General features: G+C 55.1%; 9 protein-coding genes across 9 annotated transcripts; 6 read left to right on the forward strand and 3 right to left on the reverse strand.

Annotated features, from left to right (window-relative positions):
* The first annotated feature begins 5 nt into the window (after positions 1-5).
* On the forward strand, positions 6-1,813 carry VE01_07487 (uncharacterized protein). Its single transcript, XM_018276922.2, has one exon. The coding sequence runs from the start codon at positions 330-332 to the stop codon at positions 1,668-1,670; it is 1,341 nt and encodes a 446-aa protein (XP_018128643.1). The 5' UTR covers positions 6-329; the 3' UTR covers positions 1,671-1,813.
* Positions 1,814-2,032: 219 nt separating this feature from the next.
* VE01_07488 (uncharacterized protein) lies at positions 2,033-3,331 on the forward strand. The gene is made up of 3 exons (XM_018276923.2): positions 2,033-2,901; positions 2,967-2,982; positions 3,058-3,331. The coding sequence occupies exons 1-3, from the start codon at positions 2,329-2,331 to the stop codon at positions 3,183-3,185; spliced, it is 717 nt and encodes a 238-aa protein (XP_018128667.1). The 5' UTR covers positions 2,033-2,328; the 3' UTR covers positions 3,186-3,331.
* An 87-nt stretch (positions 3,332-3,418) lies between these two features.
* On the reverse strand, positions 3,419-5,757 carry VE01_07489 (uncharacterized protein). Its single transcript, XM_018276924.2, has 2 exons — positions 5,198-5,757; positions 3,419-5,137 (listed from the first exon to the last, which is right to left on the reverse strand). The coding sequence occupies exons 1-2, from the start codon at positions 5,393-5,395 to the stop codon at positions 3,584-3,586; spliced, it is 1,752 nt and encodes a 583-aa protein (XP_018128676.1). The 5' UTR covers positions 5,396-5,757; the 3' UTR covers positions 3,419-3,583.
* Positions 5,758-7,524: 1,767 nt separating this feature from the next.
* VE01_07490 (uncharacterized protein) lies at positions 7,525-10,848 on the forward strand (the record flags this gene model as incomplete). Its single annotated transcript, XM_018276925.1, has 1 exon — positions 7,525-10,848. One exon carries the CDS (start codon positions 7,525-7,527, stop codon positions 10,846-10,848), a length of 3,324 nt encoding a protein of 1,107 aa, XP_018128656.1.
* A 1,153-nt stretch (positions 10,849-12,001) lies between these two features.
* LEU1 (3-isopropylmalate dehydratase) lies at positions 12,002-14,895 on the forward strand. Its single transcript, XM_018276926.2, has 4 exons — positions 12,002-12,320; positions 12,400-12,431; positions 12,490-12,564; positions 12,645-14,895. Exons 1-4 carry the CDS (start codon positions 12,221-12,223, stop codon positions 14,775-14,777), a joined length of 2,340 nt encoding a protein of 779 aa, XP_018128724.1. The 5' UTR covers positions 12,002-12,220; the 3' UTR covers positions 14,778-14,895.
* Positions 14,896-15,102: 207 nt separating this feature from the next.
* VE01_07492 (uncharacterized protein) lies at positions 15,103-17,070 on the reverse strand. The gene is made up of 2 exons (XM_018276927.2): positions 16,683-17,070; positions 15,103-16,541 (listed from the first exon to the last, which is right to left on the reverse strand). The coding sequence occupies exons 1-2, from the start codon at positions 16,932-16,934 to the stop codon at positions 15,162-15,164; spliced, it is 1,632 nt and encodes a 543-aa protein (XP_018128707.1). The 5' UTR covers positions 16,935-17,070; the 3' UTR covers positions 15,103-15,161.
* Positions 17,071-17,074: 4 nt separating this feature from the next.
* Positions 17,075-18,087, forward strand: VMA7 (H(+)-transporting V1 sector ATPase subunit F). The gene is made up of 4 exons (XM_018276928.2): positions 17,075-17,336; positions 17,423-17,458; positions 17,527-17,664; positions 17,875-18,087. Exons 1-4 carry the CDS (start codon positions 17,274-17,276, stop codon positions 18,013-18,015), a joined length of 378 nt encoding a protein of 125 aa, XP_018128723.1. The 5' UTR covers positions 17,075-17,273; the 3' UTR covers positions 18,016-18,087.
* A 475-nt stretch (positions 18,088-18,562) lies between these two features.
* NPC2 (sterol transporter) lies at positions 18,563-19,628 on the reverse strand. Its single transcript, XM_018276929.2, has 3 exons — positions 19,324-19,628; positions 18,978-19,194; positions 18,563-18,888 (listed from the first exon to the last, which is right to left on the reverse strand). Exons 1-3 carry the CDS (start codon positions 19,530-19,532, stop codon positions 18,778-18,780), a joined length of 537 nt encoding a protein of 178 aa, XP_018128743.1. The 5' UTR covers positions 19,533-19,628; the 3' UTR covers positions 18,563-18,777.
* A 1,860-nt stretch (positions 19,629-21,488) lies between these two features.
* On the forward strand, positions 21,489-26,259 carry VE01_07495 (uncharacterized protein). Its single transcript, XM_018276930.2, has one exon. It carries the CDS (start codon positions 22,570-22,572, stop codon positions 25,720-25,722), a length of 3,153 nt encoding a protein of 1,050 aa, XP_018128722.1. The 5' UTR covers positions 21,489-22,569; the 3' UTR covers positions 25,723-26,259.
* Positions 26,260-26,390: the final 131 nt, after the last annotated feature.

Consider the following 26,390-nt stretch of genomic DNA (forward strand, 5'->3'; position numbering starts at 1 on the left):
TAATGCTTTTGGAATGCCGAGAGACTCGGGCTCTGCACCCGATCCGTGGCATTTAGATCAACAAAGAACTGAAGGATTCGGTAAGCTGGTTCTTTCATCGTCGATGCATTCGGGCTCTCGATGATCAGAGATGCTGGTCGACACATAGACATACATAGGTAGACGAGGTAAGTTGCTTTGAATCTCTTAAACCCTTCATTTCCCTCTTTCGAGCTATTGTCCATCGCTTTTACAACGCCATACACAACACACATACATTCTCCTTATTGACCGGCAGGTCATAATTACAAGGCGATTCAACCGCACCACCCACAACCCCCTCATCCATCATGGCCTCAAATCCACCCAACCCCCCCCCAGGCGCAGGGAAGAGAACCAAAACCCCTCCCCCCACCACCGACGACTCCTTCACCATCGCGCTCACCCCGAGAAATGTCGCCATGCAGCGCCTCCGCGACCTCCAAGACCCCGAAACAGCAGCAATAAACGAGCATTACCGCCGCACCGGCCAGCTCCCCCGCGTCCTCGGCCAATCGCCGCTCGCGGGGTCGCTCGCGGCGCCAACCAGTGGGATCGCGGGGACGAGATTCACGCCCGTTAATCGCCCCGCTGCCAACGCCGGTGGGACGACATTCACACCCGTTAACCCCGCCGGCGCCGGCACTACTGGGGCGGGGACGAGACCGGGGGATACTAATATACCGGGTGTCACTATCAATAGAGCTACAAACGGCAGCGTAGCTCCGGGTGCGAATCCGCGTGCGAGAGGCCCGAGAGGTAGACTCCCGGCGCCGACACCCATGGGCCTGCCTCCGGGGGTAATAGTGCGGCAGCCTGGAGTGGAGCCGAGGAGGAATATGCAGCGGTATGGCGCTTTCATTGAGGATAGCCCTGAGCCGCCGCCGGCGTTGCGGCCGGACGTCCCGCCGCCTTCGGATGCGGAGTTGCGCGCCAGGCTGGCGATGCAGACGGGTCAGAAGGGGGTGATCAAGTATCCGATTCGGTATATGGGGATATTGCCCGATGAGCTGAGTGAGGATTTCGATGCGAGTACGGGGTATAATCCGCCGCCTCCGGGGCAGAGGGGGACGGATGCGGAGGAGAGGGCGTGGGAGAAGGTGAGGGTGGAGAGCCTTAGGGGGGTGAGGTTTGGGGAGTGGAATACGAGTTGGCTTATGAGGATGGCGCAGTTGAAGGGGGTTGGTGTGGAGCTGGAGGGGGGCGAGGCGGAGGTTCGTGAGGTGCTGGAGAGGGAGTTGACGGAGGTGAAGATGGCGGAGAAGGCTGTGGCAGTGCAAGAGGCTCTCGTGGGGACTGACGGGGGGCGCTGGGCTAAGGTGGTAGAGGCGGAGGTCGAGCAGGAGCGCTATATTTTAGTGGATGAGGACAAGGATGATATGGAGGTGATAAAGTCAAAGGTGGCGACGACGTGGCAGCAGCAGGCGAAGATGGATTTACCTGCTAGTGACGTGAGTTTGTGGTTGTCGGCCGTGACGTGGGGAACTAAGCCGTCGAGGATGGTGAGGTGGGCGGGGAGGAATGCAGAGATGGATGATGGGCATTGGTTGGGGATTTATGTGTATAGGTTGACGAGGAAGGGGAAGGCTGCAGAAGTTGAGAGGAATGAGCAGTATGAGAGGGAGGCGAGGCGCTCGGCCGCTGGGCGTTGATGATGGGATGCGGTTATGTGCTTTGCTGTTGTTGTTTGTGGCTTTTGCGTTGCTTGATTTCCTTTACTCATTTTGTCTAACTGATTATTGGTCATATATAAATCTGATCGAAATGGAATCTAAGCCTCTTATTATTTACCAAGAATTATTATCTCAAGTATATCTACCACTTGCTGAAATATAGAGCTTGTATTCATATATATCGTTCTAATTCTACTGAGAGTTCCGAATCTCTTTTAACATTAAAGTAAACGGAGCCTCAGTATTCAACACCTTTTATACCCTAACCGCTCAGTCGTCGTACATGGCCTGAAACAGCTATACCTAGCGCACCCCCAATTGACCAACACATCTGCACAAGCCTACCACTACACCCAAACCACCCAAACACTGATCCGCGTCGAGTCTAGTAACCAACGCCGAGCATCCTCTATTTCGGCTTCAAGGCCCGTCACGCGGCGTGCAAAACTCCCCTCCGGCAGATATCAATTTACCCGGCCATCACTCCATTTCCCCCTCCCATAAAAGCACCCCTCCATAGCTTCCAACTATAGAATATTTGCTGTAACACAACATTTTATTACCCCTCTATCACATTATTTACCCCTCCATCACGTTACAACCCCTCCATCAAACCTTAACCCCCACCACAGCTACCATGCCTACTTGGCTCATCACCGGCTCCAACCGCGGCCTCGGCCTCGAATTTGTCACCCAGCTCTCCCAGGACGCCGGGAACACCATAATCGCGACCTCGCGCTCTCTCTCCCCCTCCAACCTCGCTGGTCTCAAAGCGCTGGATGGCAATGCCGCCACTCTCCACATCTTGGAATGTGACACCAGTTCCCCCCCCTCCATCACAGCATTGGGGGATCAGGTAACAGCCTTAATCGGTGATACCAAAATTGACTACCTCCTCAACAACGCCGGTGTTAATGTCGCCTCTCAACAAACCGGCCTCACCGTCACTCCCGAGGCGATTTTGGAGAATATGCAAACTAACGTCATTGGTCCGGCCATGATTGTCCAGGTCTTGGAGAAGCATCTGGGAAGGGGGGGGGTGGTGATGAACATGACCTCGGGGCTGGGGAGTATGTCCGATGCGAAGGGGGCGGAAACGACGAAGTGCACGGCTTATTCGATTTCGAAGGCGGGGGTGAATATGTTGACTTTGCATCAGGCGAATGCGTTGGCGGAGAGGGGGGTGGTGGTTGTTTGTGTTGATCCTGGGGTGAGTAATTCTGCGCTTGTTTGGGTATTTGAAAGTGAGAGAGAGCTAACTGGTGCGTTGTGTAGTGGGTTAAGACGGCTTGTATGAGAACCCCCCCCCCAACCCCCCTTTTGAGGATTTTGGATAGTGAGAGCGGAAATGCTAACTTGAGTGTAGTGGGTGGTGAGGGAGCGGTTATGGAGAAGGAGGATAGTATTCGGGGGATGTTGGGGGTGTTGAGGGGGTTGAAGGCGGAGGATTCGGGGAAGTTCTTTGCGTATGATGGGAAGGAGAAGGCGTGGTAGATGGGGATTCATTGGCAGATTGGGGAGCATTGGATGGTATAGAAGTGGAGGATGATTTAGAGGAGATATTTATAAGGTGATATTATGACTATGTATATACCCTTGTATGGACTTTTTGGCAGTGTGAGTATTCGAATTGATAGGAGTATTTGCAGAATATCACGGTATATGGTATGCGGTTGAAGAAGGTATTTTGAAAAATATATTTTAACGAAAATTATGATTATATATACGCACCCCCTCTATCCAAAACCCCATAACAATTTTGCTGGATATCATCGCCGGCTGAGCTCAACTAGAGCTTTTCCCAAAAATCAAAACACCACGCAATGCCTCTGAAAAAAACAAAAAAAAATCCGTAAAGGAGTATGTAAGTAACCAACATCCCCATCCAAAGCCTACAGCTTCACCGGATACTTCGTGCGAATATTCTTTCCATACTTAAAAATAAGCGCCGGCACCGGAATCATCGCCAACGCAATGAACCCCAGCAGCGAGTTCCCCCACCCAAGACCAAGCTTATCATACATAGCCGGCGCAGCAAGCGGCAACACAGCCGCGAACACACTCCGACTCGCTGTCAATGCCGCGACGGCAGACGCTGCGTACTCGGGGAACGCATCAATCATGTATGTCTGAATCGGGATAAAGACACCCATCATACCGAAGCCGAAGGGGATGAGGCCGATGATGGGAACGATCCAGTGGACCTGCTTGTATGCAGTCCATCCGTACCAGAAGAAGGAGACGGGGATGAAGCAGGCGAACATGACGCAAGCTGGGAGACGCATCTCTGGCTCGCGGACGCCGCCGTTGGCGAGGGTCATGCGGACGACTGTTGCGTCGGAGATTTTGGCGACGACAGCGACGCCGGAGAAGAATCCGATGCCGACGCCGAGGTAAGCGAGTCCGGTGATCTCGGGGTCCCAGTGGTATTGCTTCTGGAAGACGCCGGTGATGGTGGTGAAGAGGAGGTAGAGGAGGCCGTAGACGACGGCCATGTAGAGGGACATGAGCGGGGTGATGACAGTCATGGTGAGCATCTTGAGTGGACGCATGAAGCCGTTCATGAGGACGGTGCGGGGAGGGAGAGGCGGGCCGGCGGAGTCGTAGCAGGAGCGGAGCTCGGGACGCGAGAGGGAGATGCGGAGGGCTTCGGTTTTGCGACGGATGAGAACGCGGTGGTTGGTTTCTTTGTTGAAGCATTCGATTCCGCAGGAGACGACGCCGGAGGCGATGAGGAGGACCCAGAAGACCCAGCGCCAGCCGGCGCGCTGGGCGATGAAACCGCCGGTGATGGGACCGACGACGGGGCCGAAGAGGGGCCCGAGGGAGAAGATGGCGGATGCGAAGCCGCGCTGCTCGGGTTGGAAGAGGTCGGCGATGACGCCGCCGCCGATGGTGATACAGGCTGATCCGCCGACGCCGGCGAAGAAGCGGAAGACGATCAGGGCGTTGAGGTTAGGTGCCAGAGCGCACCCGATCTGCCAGAGCACGAATGTGACGTTGGCGCAGGCGAGGACGGGGCGACGACCGTAGATCTCGGAGAGCGGGGAGAGGAGGAGCGGGCCGACGGCGTAGCCGAGGACGAAGACGGAGACGCAGAAGGCGGAGAGGATAGTGGAGGTGTTGTGGAATTCTTTGTTCATGAAGGAGACGCCGGGGGCGAACATGGAGGAAGCAAGGGGCGAGATGAAGGTGATGGCCGAGATGAGGAAGAGGAGGAGGAACTTCTTGCCGTCGGGAAAGTTGAGGGGCATATTTGGGTCGTCTTGCCCTTCCCATCCTACGACGCCTTCGTCGAGGTTTTGCTCGGGGATGGGGGAGGGCTCAAGCTTCTCTTTGGTCGTGGCGATGCGGGTTAGTACGCGTGTGATCCTGCTGCTCTTCGTCTCGGTCCTCTTGAGTGTGCCGGCCTCGGAAGCGGTCTTGACTAAGCCACGGGACATGACCTGGAGATCTTGTTAGTATATATATTCTAGCTTTGCAGCAGCAGTCTTTGGGAAACTTACTCTATCGATTGCCAAATCGGTCTGGCGCCCAGCATCCATGGCCTCGACTTCGCTATGTTCATAATCTGAGCTGGCGATGGAAGCGGCCTCGATCTTCTCGACCTCGAGATGAGTGTTGTTTGGTGCGGGGAGGGTGGTGGAGGAGGCGGTGGCCTGGGCCTCCAGGTCCGCCGCCGCTGTGGTCTTTTCGTCGGACATGGCGAAAGGGGGTGTTTGGGGTTCCTGGCTCGTCGCCAGTACCGTTAAAGATGGTCTCTGAAAGCTAGTAAAGGAGGTTTGAGTCTCTGTAGAGTAGTTTGAAGTCTATAAACGTTTCGAACTAGGCTGTTGTGTATTGCAATGAAAAGTAAGTGTATAGGATGTCTGCCCGTATGTATGAGGGTTATCACAATCTCAGCCTTTCGAACTGGATATTAAGATATATATCGAACTGTAGTAAAGTAAAGTAGTATGAGAAATAAGAGAAAAATCAAAACGAGAGAAGAGCACGTATATACTATATATGGCCCACCACACACAGACTACAGCGAAAAGAAAAACAGGAAGCTTCCAAACCTTCCTTCATCCTCGCCGATGGTGATAACTAATGTCCGAGGCTTTTGCAAGGCCTTCGCCACGGAAGCGGAACTTCTCATCCACAGTGGGGGCAGCCCTGGCGGCGACGCCGTTGGTTAATCACTGGGATAAGCGTGTATATGCTGAAGATATACACTGCATAACATTGCACAACTGTGGATAAGAATTGAGTATGCACAACTCACCCAGATCCGGGAATAAACCACCTTAGCCTAAGCTTAGGTAACCACTTTTCCTGCCGCTACTATACACTAGCGCCGAGTAGCGCCGACGGGGTCGGGTCCGAAGGTGTTGGGCTACAACTAACCTACCAAGTCGCTTCGGCGTACCCCTTTCACCAGATTCAACGAGGTTTTGTATGGCAGAGCTACTTAACAACGACTTCATCCGCCTGTCGGCCCACCTTTCTCGGCAGCTACTTGCCGATTTTATGACCCTTGTGCAGGATTTGTGTCGTCGCACAGAGAGAGAAATCTGCACGCCGGACACCGCACGCACACACACGCACACGCCGCTCCGCTCTCCCATATCCATCGGAGGGAGTGAGTCCACACAGCAACGCATGTCGATGCGGTGTCACTCCGCTCATGGGTTTCACAGCACTTTCGTGGTGGAGAGCGCACGTGGAAGTACTTGTGGTATACAAATATGGATCCTCCCATTCCTTCCCATCTCCCTTCCCTTCCCGCTGTTTCCCCTTTTCCTAATGAAGGAGGTGAGGTGGGACACTTATGTTATCTTATGTATAGCAGTTATACTATTATACCTGTGTATATACTCGGAGTTGGAGAAAGTGACAGAAGACCGGTGTCTCGGCCTCCCTTTCGCCGCGCCGTGGCCGCCAACGCACGCTTGCGATGGCTATCCCCGTGTCGTCGTCTGGTACTATAGCATCATGCCGTATAATACCTGTTCTATGTATAGTAATCCGTTAAGGTAGTACTATAGGGCTGGCTGGAATTCAGAGTTTTCGTAATCCCCTAGCTCGGGGTTGTCGGGTTGAAGGGGGAATGGTTGCATTGACGTCACCCTGCATTCTTCTCGGTGTTCGGGGTTGATTATTAATTGCGATGTCTGGGAATAGATGTGGTGGCGGTGGTGGTGGGCTTTGTGAAGCACCAGGGGAGTTGGAGGGGTAGTAGAGGGTCTGAATATATGATGGGGTGTGAGAGACACTGATAATACGATTTTAATAGCTGGTTACTATTATTGATGCTCTTGGGGAGAGTTGCTATGGATGTAGTTGGGAATAATGGGAAGGAAGCACCCATCTTACTTACCATCGTGCCTTCCCAATTGCTTGTAAGACTTACCTTCGTGCCTTCCCTACTACTTGCAGACCATAGCTCCTGCCTTCTGCCTTCCATATCTCACAGTCGTGCCTTCTCAACAACTTGTAAACAAACCTACAGTAGCACCTACCTTCGTGCCTTCCACATTCCTTACCTTCGTGCCTTCCTTCCCAGCCACTTGTAAACAAACGTACGGTAGCACTACCTCGCGCCTTCCCTATTTCTCACCCTCGTGCCTTCCCAACTACCTGTAAACAAACGTATGGTGGCACCTACCTCGCACCTTCCATATCCTCTACCATCGCGCCTTCCCTATCATCATAAACTTCCAATATGTAGTCACCCATCATTCCCCAGCCTCTCTCACCTCTCACCTCTCCCCTCTCCCATCTCACCTTACCACATCCCATCTACAGAACTATCCCACAACCACACAAACACACCGATTACAAAACTGCAATGGACCCCAACCCCGACCCCGCATCACACATCCACGCCTCCCGTCAGCGGCCCCACCCGTCCTCCTCCTCCGCATCCTCACCACCATTCACCCTACCAGCCCCATCATCCGCACTCCCCCCCGTCGACGGCCCCTCCCCCAGCGGCCACAACCGCTCCACCTCCCTCACCTCTCTCAAACGCACATTCTCCAAGATCCTACCCGCGAACCGAAGTGAGCGGGGTGGTACGCTGCGGGATAGTCAACGGCGGGGCGATGTTGATGAGACAGTTGATGTCAACGATAAAGGAGAGGAGCCGGGGGAGCAAAGGAGGGTGAAAGGGAAGATTGTAAAAGGGGAGGGAAGAAGATCTCGAAGCTGGAGTCCGCGGAAGGAGGAAGTGATGGGTTCATCCGAGGTCGAGGGTGTAGCCGAAGCCACCGGACCGGGGAAAGAAGCCGAGAAAGAAAGTGAAAAAGGGGGAAACGCATTCCAGCGCCTCCTCGGCCTCCGCCGCACCTCCCTCCCCGCCACCTCCACCCCCGCCCAACCCAGCACCAGCCGCCTCTCCCTCAGACGCCCAAAACCAAAAAAAGCAATCCACTTCGCCTCCCCCCCCACGCAAATCCCACTCCCCACCCCCCCATCGCGCTCCGGCACGTCAACCCCACCGCTCGACAGCCAGCAGATGTATGACCAAAAGCGGCTCCGTCGCGAGCAGCGACGCAGCTACCGGAGTAGTGAAGACTACCTCACCATTGCTGGTGCGAATCCACGGACCGGGTACTGGGATGTGAACACCGCTATCGGGTCAACTAGCAGTTCTGAAGTCGCGGACCGTGCTCGGGCGCGGGAAGCTGAAATAGCAGAGAACCGCCGGCGCCTGGAAGCCGCGAAGCAGGAGCTGCAAGAGGCGCTGGCGATGCGAGAGGCGGAGGATAGGGAGAGAGACGCCAAAAGGGCGAGGAGGCGGGAGAGGGATGAGGCGCGGAGGAGGGAGAAGAGAGCGAGGGAGGCGGGGAGGTGGAGGGCGGAAGGGGATGGGTGGAGAATGGTTGCGGAGCCGGGGTTGAGTCCTATTGTTGGGAGTTTGGCGGGGAGTCCGAGGATGGATCGCACGCCGGATGATCAGTTGACGGAGATGAGGGTTCCGGAGGAGGTTGTGGATAAGGGGTATTTTGGGGGAGAGGGGAGAGAGGGAAGAGAGAGGGGCAGGTCTCCGGAGGAGGAGAGGGAGAGGAGGAGGTTGAGTAGGTCGCCTGCTGCGCCGTCGAGGCTGTCTCGTCAGGTGGGTGATACAAATGGGGTGCCTGCTCAGTCTACGCCGATGAAGAGGAAGGCTCTTCCAAGTGCGAGTAGAGTGGTTAGCGGCGATATTCCACTTTACGTGGCATCATCATCGAGGAAAGGCGGATCATCTCGCAAACTCTCCAATGATCGAGTGCCAGAACTCCAATCTGGCCAGCCATCACCTGTTTTGGAAAGGGCGAACCCGGGACGAGCTGCTATATTTCCTAGTCCGCGAAGACAGCACCATAAGCCGCCATTTATAGATACTGGCCCAGAAACCCCCCTACAGGGACCGAGAAGCCCGGCTATCTCAATGGGGCAAAGTGATAATCGCAAAGGAAGTCGTGGCAACGCGTTGCCCAATGAGTCGGTGAGGAGAAGCCCGGATAGACCAAACCGTGACCCTTTTGGCCCTATACCTAGGCGGCGGCCGGCGAGTCCACCAAAGGCTGTCAATACACCGCCTCTGGATACTCAACCTGCTGTGGAGACACCACGACTGGAAGAGAGTACACCGGTTGGAGAAAGGGACGTAGAGCCAGAGGTATTGCGTACTGAACAGCAACCTCATGCTGTAGCTTCAAGCGGAGTCGAAGCAGAAAACCGTGAGCTCGAAGGATCAAATGATACGATTGTGCGCCACAGCATTGCTGAAGCTCTACCAGGGGCACTTCCAGTGGATGATCGCCAGCGTGTACCGAGTGACGCACGTAAAGATCTCAACGAGAGAGACTCCCAAATCAACTCCGAACAGAGTCCTTTTTTAGGCATTCGGCCAGAAGGCCAACCCGAAGAACCAGCTACAGCGATCTCATCCCAGTCAGCTTCGACGAGTCCAGCCCTGACCCCCCACCAGTCGCACCAAAGCCTGAAGGATACAGACCAGGGCAAGCGTATCAAGCACATCGCGTCGATGAACGAACTCCCGCCGTTCGTGCTGAAGCACCCAGTGACGGGAACATCGTTGCCGATCGCCCCGTCGAGCCCAAAGATTCTGGAAGAGGTGACGAACAGGAGCTCCAAGGAGATAATAGGGGGAGACATGAAGGTAGCGTCCATCACCACCACCACCACTATCACACCCACTACTGGGCCCGGTCCGACTCCGCCCCCGCTAGATCAAATGGACGGAAGCTTCGACCCGAGGCCTTCACCCAAGAGACGGCCAATGCCATTGAGCAGGATCCCAGCACCCCAGGTGTCACCCCAGAGCGCACGAAACCACCTTCCGAGCGGTCTCTCCCCACGGCAGGCAACAGGGAGCGCTACATCATTGGCGGGGGAAGTGGGAGCGACACTGACGAAGCGTCGTATTCCAAGGTGGTATCAGAAACTCTTGCCCGGGTTCGGAAGAGAGGTCGAGAAGAGCACACACACATCCACATCTACGTCCCCCAGCCAGCCGCCCACGAGCCCAAGGTATCATATGGGCGATCCGGGGGGGCATCCAGGAGCGCAGAACGCGGCGAGGGTGGCGCTCCTGAACGGGGCCCAGGCGCCGAGTCTAGATCGAGGAGTGCAGGGGCAAAGAGCCGGAGCCGGAGTCGGAGCCCTTGGGGCAGGTCCAGGGGGAGGAAACGTGGGGATGAGTAGGTTGGGGAGTCCTGTGAGGATTGAACGGGGTGATAAGCTGGTTGTATGGCATGCTGCGCCGGTGGTTGGACCAAGGAGAAGAAATGATATTGCGGGAGGAGGTGAGAATAAACACGTGGGCACCGTAACCCCCAACGCCTCCTCGAAACAAAAAAGAGACGCCTCTCAGCCAGGCGGAGCGACGTTGCAGCAGGTCCTCATCGTCCTCCTATCGACGGGTCGATATCTGATACTGGCAGCGTGGTGCTTCGTGGAGCCGGTCTTTGATCCGAGATCGGCCCTTCGCGCGCGCTGGGAGAGACAGGAGATGACATGGCGCGATGGCGTCGTGGTGGTCGGGGCGGGAGTGTTTGGGGCCGCGGCGCTACTGGCGGCTGTGCTTGGGGTGAGGGTCGTGGGGGGAGTGGTGAGAGTTGTTGGGGTGCTGGGGAGGGGATGTAGGTTTTTGCTGGGGGGGTAGGGGGGGAGGTCCTGCTGTGGTGTGTGCTGTAGTGTGGTAATCATGGGGTGGTGATGGAGTTGGGAAGTAGGAAAGGCAAGCTGGGAAGAGCTGCATGCATGCATGATGCGTTATGCGTGATGCTGCGGTGTGTTGCGCCACTGGAACGCGGATTTTTTGGGGGTGGGATCGTCGCTGGTTTTGTTGGAGAATGGGGGGAGGAGCTGTGGGATGATGTCGTGCCCTTCGGTTGGATGCAGCTGGGCTGTTTGGGGTAGTTGGTGCAGTTGGTGAGGTGGATTGGGAAGAGGAGGGGAGGAAGATAGGAAGGGAGATGTGATGTTGTGGAGTGCTGTATATTGGATTGGAGTATGGATATGGGTATAGAGCTGAGTTGTGTATTGATATGGGTAGAGGAGAGGAGAGAAGGGGGAGGAGAAGGGAAGGAGAGGATAGGAGGAGCAGAGGATAGGGTTCACTTACATATGAATGGGGGGGTTTTGATAGGAATAAAAAAGGATATATTTATATAGTAGCTTGCAGGGTGCAATGGAGTGCAACCCATTGCATTACTATAATATCTCTTCTCTGATCAGCTGTATAGAGGAGGCTCCATTGAAGCTGCTGAAGCTGCTGAAGCTGCTGAAGCCATTGAAGCTGAATAAGCATTGAAGCTATCCCGGCTATTCAAGGCCTTCATCTCGGGATATCTTCATATCTTCCCCTCCGATGTCATCCTTTTTGATGCTGTTCGGTGCTGCTCTGTCCTCGGCGTTGTTCCCAAAACCCACCCCGCACTCCGCAATACGCACCTATTATACTGTAAGTTGCAGCACTGAACTCCATAATTGTTACTGTACCTTCTGTTTGGACTCTAGTATCGTACGACTAGACCAGCTGACTCATCAGCCGTAAACGTAAACGAGCTCCATTTCAGTCTAGAGTCACAAGAAAGTCCCGTGCTATTTTACGACTGTTGGTCCAAAAAAGACCAAAAAGACAAATACAACCCCTCTGATTGGTCAATTCACCCTAAAAAGAGTCACAAGGGTACAAGAGTACAACACTAACCCCAACCCCAACGCTACCTCCGATCGCTCCGATCCCTTCTGTGTCTCCGATTATCGGCCACTTATCGCCCTCTCCACTGGATTGGAACACCCATAGCTCCAGCTAAAACCAAACAATTATATCACTCCCCGCGTCCACCTGCTTACTTCTCTTCTTCCTTCAACATCAAAAGAATATCTCCTCCTCTTACTATATATCCTCAACTCAAGAAGCTGAAGTCTGCTTTTGAGTCCTCTTCTGTCGTTCTCTGAGATATTCCAACCTTTTTATCATCTTATAAATAATATACCCCTCTACGACGAACTCGCTTCCCACCACCACTATGCCTGTCGCCGAGGGTGCCCCGCGTACGTTGTACGATAAGGTCTTCCAGGACCATATTGTTGATGAGAGACTCGATGGCACAATCCTCCTCTATATTGGTAAGTGCCTCACTCATTATTATCATCTTGATATGATACCCCCCCAAAAAATGAATTGCATTCTGACTTTCTCTCCCAGACAGACATTTAGTCCACGAAGTCACCTCACCTGTACGATTTTGCCCCTAGACCGGCATTTTTGCCCCACACTTTGCTAACGGCGACGCAGCAAGCTTTTGAGGGATTAGAGAAGGCTGGCAGGAAAGTCCGAAGGCCGGACTGCACTTTGGCCACAACCGATCACGTACGTTAAGCCGCCTCCCCCACTCACGCCGTCATCATCGGCTTCAATCGGACCCAAAATGCTAACATGTGCCCTAACAGAATGTCCCCACCACCTCCCGCAAGAACCTCAAGAACATCGAGACCTTCGTCGAGGAGGAGGACTCAAGACTCCAATGCATGACGCTCGAGGAGAACGTCAAGAAATTCGGCATCACATACTTCGGCCTCGCCGATAAGCGCCAGGGCATCGTTCACATCATCGGCCCCGAGCAAGGCTTCACCCTCCCCGGCACCACCGTCGTCTGCGGCGACTCCCACACCTCCACACATGGCGCCTTTGGCGCCCTCGCCTTCGGCATCGGCACGTCTGAGGTCGAGCACGTCCTCGCCACACAGACCATCATCACCAAGCGCTCCAAGAACATGAGGATACAAGTCGACGGCGAGCTCGCCCCCGGCGTGAGCTCCAAGGACGTCGTGTTGTACGCCATCGGCAAGGTCGGCACCGCTGGCGGAACTGGCGCTGTTATTGAGTTCTGCGGCTCTGTCATCCGCGGCCTCAGCATGGAGGCTCGTATGTCCATGTGCAACATGTCCATCGAGGCCGGTGCGCGCGCCGGCATGGTCGCCCCCGACGAGATCACCTTCGAGTACCTCAAGGGCCGCCCATTGGCACCGAAACCCGGAACCGACGAGTGGGACCAGGCCATCAAGTACTGGACCAGCCTCAAGACCGACGAGGGCGCCAAGTTTGACGTCGACGTCCGGATCGATGCCGCTGACATCTCACCCACGATCACCTGGGGAACCAGCCCCGAGGACGTCGTCCCCATCACCGGTTCCGTCCCCGACCCCGAGACCTTCGCCTCGGAGACTAAGAAAGCCCAAGGCCGTCGCATGCTCGAGTACATGGGCCTCACCGCAGGCACCAAAATGGAAGACATCGAAGTCGACAAAGTCTTCATCGGGTCCTGCACCAACTCCCGCATCGAGGATCTCCGCGTCGCCGCACAGGTAGTCAAGGGCCGCAGGGTCGCTCCAAACATCAAGCGCGCCATGGTCGTCCCCGGCTCGGGCCTCATCAAAGACCAAGCCGAGGCCGAGGGTCTCGATAAGATCTTCCTCGACGCAGGCTTCGAGTTCCGCGAAGCAGGATGCAGTATGTGTCTCGGCATGAACCCCGACATCCTCTCCCCCCAAGAACGCTGCGCCTCGACCTCGAACCGCAATTTCGAAGGCCGCCAAGGAGCAGGAGGCCGAACCCACCTCATGTCCCCCGCCATGGCCGCCGCGGCCGCCATATCCGGCAAGCTCGCCGACGTGCGCAAGTACGCCCGTCCACCCTCCCCCCTCCCGCTCGACACCCCTAAACTCGCCGCACACACCCCTGAGCCCCCCTCGGGCAAGGCACACATCGACGAGCGCGTCTTGACCGACGACGAGGAGAAAGAGGCTATTGGGGATCAACCCCAGGACAGCGGGCCGCAGGTAAACACCACATCCCCCGGCTCTGCCGCAGCGGGCTTTCCCAAATTCACAACACACCGCGGCATCGCTGCCCCGATGGAGTTGGCGAATATCGACACCGACGCCATTATCCCCAAACAGTTCCTCAAGACCATCAAGCGCACCGGCCTCGGCAGCGCCTTGTTCTACGCATGGCGCTACCTCTCCGCCGGCGTCGAGAACCCAGAATTCGTGCTCAACAAGCAGCCGTACCGCGATGCTAAGATTTTGGTGGTTACTGGGGAGAACTTCGGGTGTGGATCTAGCAGAGAACATGCGCCGTGGGCGTTGCTCGATTTCGGGATTAAATGCGTGATCGCCCCCTCCTTCGCGGATATCTTCTTCAACAACACCTTCAAGAACGGTATGCTCCCCATCGCCATCTCGAACCCCGCCGACCTCTCCGCCATCGCTGCTGAGGCGCGCGCGGGGCGCGAGATCGAGGTCGATTTACCCGCCCAGGAGATTAAGAATGAGAAGGGTGAGAAGATCTGCAGTTTCGATGTTGAGGAGTTCAGGAAACACTGCTTGGTGGAGGGGTTGGATGATATAGGACTTACGATGATGATGGATGAGCGCATTTCGGCGTTTGAGAAGAAGATGACCGAGCAGACGCCGTGGTTGGATGGACGCGGGTATCTTAAGAGGGGCGGGAAGGTGGTGGGTGCTGTGAAGGTGCCGACGACTAATAGGGGGGAGGTGTTGAAGGAGCCTTTGGAGTGGTAAACTTCTCCAGGAGGGAGGTGGAGTTGTGCTTGTTGCTGAAGCGTTGAAGAAGGAGGAGGGGCTGGGGGTGTTGCTTATTGCTAGGAAGCTTGTTGCTCGAAATGGAAGGGGGTGGGAAAAGGGGGAATGGAATGGGGAAATGGCTCGAAGAAAAATTCGAAGCATGTGCGCTACTTTACTCGCGACTACGATACCGTTGTTTTGCTATGCAATTAATAGCTATCTACACATCACATATCCACACTTTCCCTCGTGACACTGTATGTGAGCTTGTTGATTAATTACCCCTATCCCCCTATCCCCCTATCCACTTCCCCAATTCCTGGTGCTATTAACGGTAAATACATATATCTACACTCCCCTCCCCCATTCCATCACTCTCCCCTAAACACCCCTCCGCCTAACCCGTTCCCTCTCCTCAGCAACCTCCCTCGCCGCCGCCTGCGCCCCATTCCTCGGTGCACCTTCGCGCGTGCGCGAGATATCATACATACTACTCGCCTTCTTGAGCGGGCTGTGGGCGTGGCTATACACCCCTAGACTGCCTCCATCGCCTCCTCCTTGTCTTCTCCCCCCCTCCTCCCTTCTCATACCAGACTCAGACACCCTGCTCCTACTCCTAACCGCCTCATCACCGGACCCAGAATTCGAGGGGACGCGGGAGAGACCGCTAGAAGTGGCTCTTGCGACGGCGCGGCGGAGAATTTCATCTTCTCCACCCGAACCCGTGGGGCCTTCGGAAGCGATTCGTCCTCCCATACTAGCCCTATACTGCGGTTGTTGTCTCTGCCCCCCCGCCCCAGGCGTACGTAACGGCGTACTTTCGCGGCGCTGGAACTGCGGTTGCTGGAACTGCTGCGGTTGCGCGAACCCCCCCTGCTGCAGCAGCTGCTGTGCCGAGGAAGAAGGAGGTTGTGCGACTTGATACCCTATCTGCGCTGCTGGCGTCCTCGGCGTCTGTGGTGTCCCGAAGGGGGGGATGGAGTCGGGGAGAGAATTCCGATTCGGCACCGCAGAGGGTGCGTGCGGGCTTATGTGCGCGGCGTAGTTGGGGTTGGGGTTTATTTTGAAGCCGCGGCGGAGGATGGTTGTTGGGGCGTGTGTGGTGACCTCCTCTGCTGTTATCGAGATCGTCGATGCATCTGGGTCGAATTCTGGCGCTGCGTCTGTGCCCGTGGAAGTCGAGGTGGTGGTGGGAGGCGGAGGAGAGACAGAGGTGGAGATTTGTGTACCGACATCCCTTACCACGGGGTGAAGTGTAGGATGCACGAATTTCGTATCATACTCATTCAACACCTCCTTCTGAATAACCCTCCCATCCCTCTCCTTCTGCTGAAACCCCCTCACCAGCACCCCCATCTGCACACTCAACAACCCCTGCAACACCAACGCCGTCACGACCGTGAGACTCGCCCTCTCCCCCCCCCCTACGGGGAGTAACATCCAATAAACCACCGCATGCCCGGGCGAGAATAACGTGTAAACCTCTAGTGCCAACGGCAACGGGTCCCAGACAGCGATCTCCCACACGTCGATTGTGGGATCGGGGTGGGCGCGGGAGGAGGCGGGGGAGGGGAGGAGGTGCGATAGGAGACGCATGGGAGAGGAGGAGGGGGGGGAGGAGACGCGGACGAGGGAGGCGGAGGGGGTGGTGGGGGCGGCGGAGAGGGGGGTTTCGAAGAGTCGGTAGTGCCGTTTGCGGAGGAAGGTGTAGGTTGCGTTTGTGAGGGTGAGGAGGGTTAGGAGGGTTGTGAGGCTGCGGGCCTGTTTCTCTGTGTTAGTATTTATTCATTCGTCTGTCCATTCGTTCGTTCATTCTTCTCCCCTTCCCTTCTCTTTCTTTCTCAACCACTTCCTCGACGTTTGTGACTCCGGTATAACAGCTAAAAAAGAAGAACAACTCACAAGCCACCCAACCCACCCCCCTCCCCCCCCCCCATCCCCAAAAACATCATCCTCCCTCCCCCTCCCCTTCCCACTATTCGCCCTCGCCAACAGCAACGCAAAATTCAACCCCATCCCCAACGCCCTCCCAAAAGCAGCCGTATCCAATTCGCTCGTCTCCAGCTCCTCCGATACATACAACAAAAAGTCGAGAGGGTTGAGGTAGGCCTTTAGTCGCTCGCTGAGGGGCTTGCGGCGGACGAGGCGCGGCATTTTGAGGGTGTGTGTTAGGGGGTTAGTGGCGCATTGCCGTGTGATGGAGTCGAGATGGTGAGGTGCTGGTAAGTTGGGCGTTGATGTCGAGGGCGTGGCGATGGCGTGGTGAGAGTTGTCGATTTCTTTGTTTACAAAGTCCGGTTGATGAGGTGAGTGCTCCAGCTCCACTCCTCGCTAGCTGCACTGGCGGGATAAGCCTGTCCGTCCCCCATCGATAAGGCTAGCGCCGCGTGGGAACCACCGCCGCCAGCCAGCCAAGCTTGTGTGTGCAACACCTCAAGCTACGAGGTTGAGTTGGAACATCGCAACAGCGCTGTTGCATTAACAACGTACAAGATGTCCGCCGCCGCTGCTGCTGCGCATAAGGATCGGGAGTTTTTGGCTGTTATCGGGGATGAGGTTTGTCTCTTCCCTCCTTCCCTTCCCCGAACCCCCCTCCCTCTTCACCCCCAGGGAACCGTGGATAGTTGGCTAACTGGTGATAGGACTCAGTAACCGGACTACTCCTCGCAGGAGTCGGAGTACGTTTATCTCCCCCCCGTCGACGAAAGTAGAAGAAGGCGGTTTACTAATTGGCAAACCGCAACAGCACGTCACGCCCGCGCCAGACTCACAGAAGAACTTCCTCGTCGTAGACGCCAAGACCGAGACAGCGGATATCGAGGCTGCATTCCAGAGGTTCACGACGGAGAGGAAGGATATTGGGATTTTGTTGATTAATCAGCATGTATGTTTTCCCTTTTGACCCTGGTATTTCTATTTCGACGTTGGCCGGACTCTGGAATCGATAGAGATATGGAGGGAGACGATACGATGGGATGGGATTGGATGGGTTGGGATGATGGGATACGATGGGACAATGGGATACGACGGAGGGATAGGCTGGATGGTGAGAAAGATCTATGGCAGGACTGGACTAATGCATGGATATCTACAGGTCGCAGAACGCATCCGCCACCGCGTCGACACCTACACAGCCGCCTTCCCCGCCGTCCTCGAGATCCCGAGTAAAGAGCACCCCTACGACCCCGAGAAGGACAGCGTGTTGAGGAGGGTGAGGAGGTTGTTTGGGGAGTAGAGTAGATGGGTTCTACATTTCCTCTGCTGCTTCTTTACTATGCGGGTGAGGGGGTAGAGGAAGAGGGGAGAGGGGGGGAGATACAAGTGGATAGTGGTGGGAGAGGGGAGGGGGGAGGAAGAGGGGTTAGAACAGGCTGGGGGAGGGAAGGAGGGGGATAGAAGGGGTAGAAGTGGATGGGAGATGGAGGAGGATAGAAGTGGATAGGGGCATGGAGGGGCGTTTACTGTACTGTTATATGAAGCAAGGAATGGATGGTTTAAACCTGCTTTTAAGGGGTTACGACTGGTTGTGGGTGTACCTGCATCCGAAGCAAGGCGGACGTCCAAGCAAGGTGATGCCTAGTTCCGAGAGGGGTTTGGTTGAGCTTGGTTATGATGAGTGAGCAGCCGTTCCTGCATACCTGCCCACAACTCACTACACCGATCCCAACCCCCCATATCTCACTCACTCACTCACTCCAACTCCAACTCTCACACAGCTTCACAATCTACCAGCCTCACAATCAACCAGCAAACCCACACCCACACCCACACCCACACTCAAAACGCATCAATGCAAAATGCCATTGTCCTAATCAAATCATGCCAAAAACGCTACCTATGCCAACAAACCAACAGTCGCGCCGCAAACACCAAAAATCCCAGAGTCTCTCTATCTGTCTGTGTCTGTATCGTGTGTGAAAAGAAGTCCATCCATCATCGTCGTCGTCGTGTCGCCCGCTTGTGTGCTCCAAATCCTAGAAACTCCCTGTGAGGGGATTTATACCAGCTCAAAAGCACCGAAAGAACCCTTGAATTGCACGGTAGCGGAGAGACAGGTAATCTGCCTGTCATCCTCGGTGAAGACATCTGCTGTGACTGTGTATTTTCCCTATAACAATCACCATCATTAGCCCTCATTCCCCAAGTCCATCTTTCCACCACCAAACCACCCCAACGAAACGAGTAGGAATCACATACCGGTGGAATCTGCGCCGGCAAATCAACCTCCTTGGTAATCTTGGTCTCCCCAGCCTTGATGGGACACTCCATATCGACCTCCTTGATCTGCTCGCACAGATCGGCTGTGGTGCTGAGGAGCTTGATGAGGCCGTATTTGACTTGCAGGACGACGTAGGCGCCTTTGCCGATGTCTTCTTTGAAGGTGCCGATGGCTTCGATGGTTAGGGTTTTGCCGCTGGGAGAAGTCAGTTGTCTGTTCATATAACTATATATCGTATCCATCCATCCACCCATCTAGTCTGATGTTGTTTTTGTTGGGAACGGTGCAGGGACGAGGAAGCGACAGGAACGGAGAGAGACTCACGCCAAAGGCGGATTCGGATTCAAATTAACATGCTCCAGCGTCAGAATATCCCCCCCAAAATCCGCAGAACAATGCTCCAACGGCGACACACCCGGGATCTTCTTATCGCCCTCCTCGAGGATGAGAGACGACTGCTGCTGCTTGTCACCCCAGATCGCCAACGCCGAGGCGCTGAGGAGGAGGGGTGCGACGACGGCTAGGAACTTCATTGTTTCGCTTCTCTGCTTCTGCTCACTGGTCTTCTATTATAGTATCGTATCGGTATGAGGTGTTTGCGAAGTGAGAGAGAGAGAGAGAGAGAGAGAGAGAGAGAGAGTGAGTGAGTGAGTGAGTGAGTGTGTATGAGAGGTGGTGGTTGAGGCAGCTGATGGCAAACTGGACTGCGCTGCGCCGGTTCCCTGGTTGGGTAGTGTGGGAGTCAAAGCCGGGGTGGAGTGGCGATTGTCGGCCGCAGGGTCGGTGGAATGCGGGGTTGTGATTGGTGGAGATCGTGGGGGTTGGTGTACAGGTACAACGGTGAGAGGGCGGGCTGGGGGGTTGAGAAGGTTGGGAAATGACGTGCGGGCAGGCGGGCTGTTTGGGGGATGGGTTTTTGGAGAGATCGGGGATCGTGGGTGTTTTATGGAGGTTGTGAGGGGATTGATGGGGTTGGGTATGTGGATTGTATTGATATTGATTGCGCTGGTTAGGAGGAGATATGGTGGGAATGGTTGTATCTGGCGGCTTTAGTGTTGGCATTGGTTCTCAACACAGGACACAGGTGTGTCTTACTTCAGCTCTTTGGCGGTGCGGACAGAGCACAGTTGAACAGACTCCAACATGGGATTCAAGGTCATGATATCGGATGAGCATCTTGAAGCCGTGCTTCTATACCCGTATGTCGTATCCCCTCCCTCCAGTCTGTTAGCTGCATCCATTTGATATAACAGTCAGGCTAGTAGTATATACCCCATCCCTCCGTTATCTGATGGTCCCACGCCCACCACGCCCCCATCTCCGCACCACCACAACTCCCCTCCGTGCCATACATAAAACCGCCGTACCTACCTGCCCCGCGGACCACCACCAGACCAGGACCAAGCCAGCCAGACTCGATGCCGTACATGAGGCCCTACCTACCCTACATATGATTCGAGAGTGCCCTGGCCAGGATGGTACAGCACACGGCGCGGCGCACAGTAGCGGGTGTTTATGTTGTCCTCGCAGCGGTCTCCTTCCATCCTCTGCAACACTCTGCATACCTCTAACTTACGGTGCATGTCGGCAATTGTGGAGGGAGAGCACTTCGAGGTCGGTCTGGAATGGAATGGAATGCGGTCACGGCGGGTGGTGGTGGTGGGTGATGATTGACGACGGGGATGATGGCGGTGGTGAGGGGGACAATGCGGTGGTTGTAAGAGCACTCTTCCTCTTCCTCTTCCTCTTCCTCCTTCCCTTTCTCTTATTGTCCTTGTCGCCGATGCTGTCTCCTCCTCGTTCTCATTCTCTCTTTATCCCTTATCTTGTCCCCCCTCTCGCCATATCCTCGGCCTCCTCTCAAAACGCCGATCCCTCATTGCACACGCGAGTAGCTGCGGACTGTGTTCTGCGTACCGTGTTCTGTGTAGGGCGCAGTTGTGTGGACTATCCGACGCGTACAGGGAACACGGTGGTGGTGATGAGGATAAGCAGGCATCCAGGCTCCCAGGCTCCTCTCCGCTCTTTCCTTCCCCCCGTTCCCATCCCCAATCCCCCAATCCCGCCCTCTCTACCACCATACGCGACCACCCTACCACCACCAAAATCTCATACTAACGTAGAACAGGTGTAGGCAGAAGGATACTACGGCGACCGACACAGACCACCTCCACCACTCACAACAAAGTCCAAAGCCGGTGTGGATACGAGACTCGCACTACCCTACTAGACTAGTGCCGTACTTGTACTAGTCTACTACAGTCAAGCCACCATCCATACTAACCGGATCAGGTAAAACACCTACTCTGGTTCGGTGTTCGACCAATCGCAGTCGCAGCAAGAGACGCAGATAGCGAGAAATGCGCTTTTCAGCCTTTTCGCTCCCCCTCATCCCACCCCCCATCCACCATCCATCCACCATCCATCCACCCCCCAAATTCCCAGTCGCGCCCCCTCCCAAATCCCACATCGCCTATGGTCTACATGTACCTACAGTACGAGGATGTACATGGGATGGCTACCCAACCACCCTACTGATATCTTGTACCATGCTACTTCTACTCAAACTACGGTAGGCGATTGTGCTCCTAAACTCTGGCTGCACTGGCTGCGCTCAGCACTGACCACAGTGAGCACAGAGGTACTGTCTACCTCTAATCTACCCTGGAGACCACTAACCTCCACTAAATTTCACTGTCTGTTTAGTGGTTATTTAGTGGTCTTGGCCTCTTTTTACTCCCTGTTGATCCTTGTACTCTGTACTTGCGCTCAGTACTTTCTACTCTCGAACACGCTCTCGTTCGCTCTCTCTCTCTGTCTGTGGGTGGGTGTCTGTCTCTGTCTCTCCTCCTCCTCCTCCTCGTCTCTTACCTCTACACTACTCTTCCCTCTCGCACCCTCTCCTCTCCTCCCTCTTCCTCTCTCCCCCCCCAAACTCCTTCACCAATCTTCAACTTCACACTCCTTCTACTTTTCCACACGATACAATCACCATCATCGACTTCTCTCTAACGGCCGCATCCTTTTCTTACTCGCCATTGCGCTCATCTACGTTCAACGAAACACCATCCTCTTCGATCACCAACCCGCCACCCCCCAAACATCGAAACGCCTTCGTCGCGAAAAAAAGAACGACACAACCACCGTCGACTCCTTCTGCGCCACCACTTCTCTTCGAGCATTCGACCATACCATTCTTTTCAATGATAGTCTGCACGTCTGCATAATACTCTTCAGACGTGTCGTCTGTTGACAAATAAGTGGATTGTGCACACCTCACTGTCGTCCTCTTCGCCGCTCTTTTCTTAACTCGAGTCCACTCCTCCCCGAAGGACACGACGCGAGACGAAACCAGAGCGCTCGATACTCTGTCAACAAACATCTCCATCGGTTGACAGAGATCTCCTATACCGATTGTCCATACCTATACTACATTGCGACACGGGTCTCGATCTCTTACGAGTTCACCTCTGCTGCGCTCGTCGTCATGCGACTCAGACTAAAGCATAAGTGAACCCACATCTTGACCCTTTCCTGTAGCTGGAGCCACCTCGAGGCTTCTGCTAGATTATGACAGAAAGGACCTTTTCCATACCACCGCCGATCGCGCAGAGTCAGCCCGTTTCGCAGTCTCCCGTCACGGCCAACCCTCGAAGCGCGCCGGGCGCCGCCACCGACTCTGTAGACGAGGAGCCATACACCATCAAGTGCATCTGCGACTACTCGGACGACGACGGCAACACCATCTACTGCGAGCGATGCGATACGTGGCAACACATCGAATGCTTCTACCCTGGTAACGTCGAGGAGGCCTCACGCGATGACTTCAGCCACTTCTGCGCCGACTGTGACCCGCGGCCCTTGGACCGCAGGAAGGCGCACGAGCGCCAACGCGAGCAGCGCCAGGACAAGCTGCGACAGGACGACGTCGACAAGAAGACCAAACGCCCTCCCTCCAAGAGCCACAAGAAGAAGCCGAAGCCATCCGACGTCGTGACCAATGGCATTCACGACCACGATCCGCATCATGGCGCGAAGGCCGGCAGCCCGCATGATCACACCTCGCATGCGAAAAAACCGAAATCTCATCAACGATCACAACAATCCATCAGCGCGGCCAAGCGAAGCCCGTCGAACCACTCACGCAATCATTCCCACGCGCACCCTCTGAGTCCGGCCACCACACCACCGGATTTACCACAAGACTTCATAATACACACATACTCCAAGCAGTTCCAGGACCTCTGCGAGAATGATCCTGGGCCGCAAGATCTCCAGGCGAACTCGTTCGCGAGCTTAGCCGTCACCGATTCCATGTCGAATTGGCTTCGCGATCCCCAGAAGCTCCAGGAGGATGTCGGCATCCAAAATTCCCAGGACGTATTCCGGACAATAAAACCCGAAGTCGACTTCGACAACTATCCGAGGCCGAAATTGCAGGTCAATTCCAAAACAATCTCCACGAAACCCGAGTTACAATTGCGCTACCTGACGGTTTCGGAAACTCTCCGACAGAAGGAGACGATCATCGGTGAATTGAAGGGGCTTGTCGGATTCCAAAGCACCTTCGTCGAGCTGGAGGGGGAGACGTATACTAAACTATGCCATCCACCTCCATTCGTCTTCTTCCACCCTCACCTCCCACTATACATCGACACAAGAAAGGAGGGGACACAATGCCGATACGTGCGACGAAGTTGTCGCCCGAACTCGATATTGGAAACCTACATCACCAATGGATCCGAATACCATTTCTGCTTCCAGACTGAACAACCACTGGCTGCCAATGCCCAGATAACACTAGGATGGGACTTCAAATTCAGGAACGGCAAGCGCTTCGTGCACCTTCTAGGAATCGAAGACGACAATGGCACTGAGCCAGAAATTACAGAGCAGGAATACGACGAGCTCAGCGACTTAATAACTAGCGTCCTTTCGGATTACGGCGGCTGTGCTTGTGACGCAGGTAACGATTGCGCCTTTGTTCGTTTCCATCGCAACTTCCGAAGCAAGCTGCAGCAGGTGCAAACACAACCCACGAAACCCAAGAAGCAACGGAAGCCAAAGCAACATGTCTCTCCCATAAGCACTGGCCATGCCACGAACAGCCGCGATGCGAGTGAAGGCAGGCAAGAGGTCTATGATGCAGAAGATGACAGCCGCTCCGCGTCTGGTTCGATCAAACCACGTAGTCGCGACATGACGCCGTTAACCGCTGGGCTCGATGCAAACGGGACTGAACTTGTTTCGGATCGTGATAAGAGGAAGCTTGCCGATATCGAGAAGACCTTTGAGCAGATGGATAAGCAGCCGCCTAGGAAGAAGAAGCGCGGGTCTGATGGGCCGATACTTCCGACACCAGCCAATGGGCACCCGCCTAATCAACGAACAAAGCACAAATCTGTCTCGCGTACGAATACGTCCATATCCACTTCGATGCAGGCGAATGGTACGACACAGTTCCAGAAGGATAAGAACAGACACTCCAGACATCCTTCGGAATCTCCGACAACAGAAGTATCGCCAAAGACGATGGGGGCAGCGTCATCGAAACCTGCATCGCGATATGGATCCGTTCCAGCTCGGTCGCGGCAGCTGTCACCTGTACGGAAGTCGAATTATGTCGATGCGGATACTCAGACCGATCCGGAACCAGATGCGTGGTATACCCAGACACCAAAGCCAAAGAAGAAGTTTGTCCCGCTTAGCCGACGCTTAGTGGAGAATCAAAGAAAGGCTTTCGCGGTACAAGAATCCCGGATCGCATCTCTAATGTCGCAAATGGAAATGTCACGGATGGAAGGCGTCGAGTCGACGGCGGGCAGTCACCCTCCGAGCCCTGAAGCCAAAACCGCTCCAAAGCCGGAGGGTGTCCCGCTTGCGAACGGCGTCAGAGTCGGCGTCGGCTCAGTGGAGCCCCCCGGCTCAGAAGACGGCAAGTCCGTCGCTGACCATGCCGAAGGGGCGGCCGATGTGCCGATGCCAGACGCGCCCTCCGCCTCCCCCGAGGCAGCCAAAGCACCTCCGCCGACATGGCCAGGGGTGCTCCACCCGCCGCCACCGGCAACGGCCAGTATCCCCGCCGACCAGAAATCCCCGGATCTCAAAATCCAGATGCCTGCCTCCGCAACGCCCTTCTCCGCTGCTGCTGCTGCTGCCGTGGCCAGTCCATCGACTGCGAGTACGCCGTTCCCGCTTTACTCCCCCGCGGGGTCGATTGCGCAGTCACCTATGGGGACGAGTTATCCATCTGCTTTTTCGCCGTCTGTGCTGAGTAGCGTGGGGCAGCATCCGCCGCCGATTAAGAAGAAGCTTAGTCTTAGTGCGTATAATGCTATGCGGAAGAAGCTGCCTGAGGCGTCGAAATCGGAAACGCCGAAGGTTGAATTGTCAAAGGCTGAACCAGCGCAAACTGAGTCTGCACAAGCTGAGCTGCCGAAAGCCGAGCCAGTGGAGCAGGAGTCGAAGAGCCTCCCTCCTCCGCCACCGACGGAGACTAAGGATGCGTCAGCAGCGCTGGTGGGAGATGGTGAGCAGAAGGGGGTGTCTGAGACGCCTGTTCCTGTTCCCACTCCTACTCCTGCAGCAGCAACAGACGCAAAGGCTAGCGAACCACAAATTTCTGAACCTGCCAAGGATACCACGACGACGGATGATAAGACATTGAGCAACGGTGATACCACCACCAGCGGCAACGACAACGCGGCGACGGCGGCTGTGTAATAACAATAACAAATGGGAATATTGAAGTTCATTCTATTTTCTTTTATGATAATTGCTAGGGAAACTCACTCACTCCTGCGGGGATGTGTATTCCTTTTTTATTACTCTTTTTTATTTTATGATGAAGGAGGCGGGAGGAGGGATTGTTTTTGTTGTTTTTCTTCTGCGCCAGCTTCTGTGCGAGTGTTGTTGTGTGGGCTTGTACACACCTGTTTGGCAATGGCAATGGCAATGGCAAAAATCGTTGGGGGGGGAGTTCTTTCTACTATTCTACCGTTTTTTTTTACACCCACCCTCTGTATTTGAAAAAGGGGGGGTTATGTTTTTTATGGCGTTCTTTTACGGGGTTTGGGATCGGATGGGGAAATTATGGGATTGGGGGCGGTATGAGTGAGGAGTGAGGCGTGTGATGGGATAGGGGTGGGTGCGCGGATGGGGGGTATCAGGGACCTCGTTGTATGTTACATAGGCTAGGCTGGCGGCGGCTGGGATTGTCGGCGAGCTGGCTGGCTGGTGTGTGGAAAGGTTGAATAAGAGCCTTGTTAATTTATGCTGCTGTGTGTGTGTGTTGTGAATGTGATTGTGATAATATGATGTGAGATGATGGGAAGTAAGGTGAGAATGGTACAGTATGCGTATATTGGCGCGGTGGTTTATGATGGGTATAA

This window comes from Pseudogymnoascus verrucosus (genome assembly GCF_001662655.1).
Source record: "Pseudogymnoascus verrucosus strain UAMH 10579 unplaced genomic scaffold scaffold_34, whole genome shotgun sequence".
In the NCBI taxonomy this organism is placed as follows: domain Eukaryota; kingdom Fungi; phylum Ascomycota; class Leotiomycetes; order Thelebolales; family Thelebolaceae; genus Pseudogymnoascus; species Pseudogymnoascus verrucosus.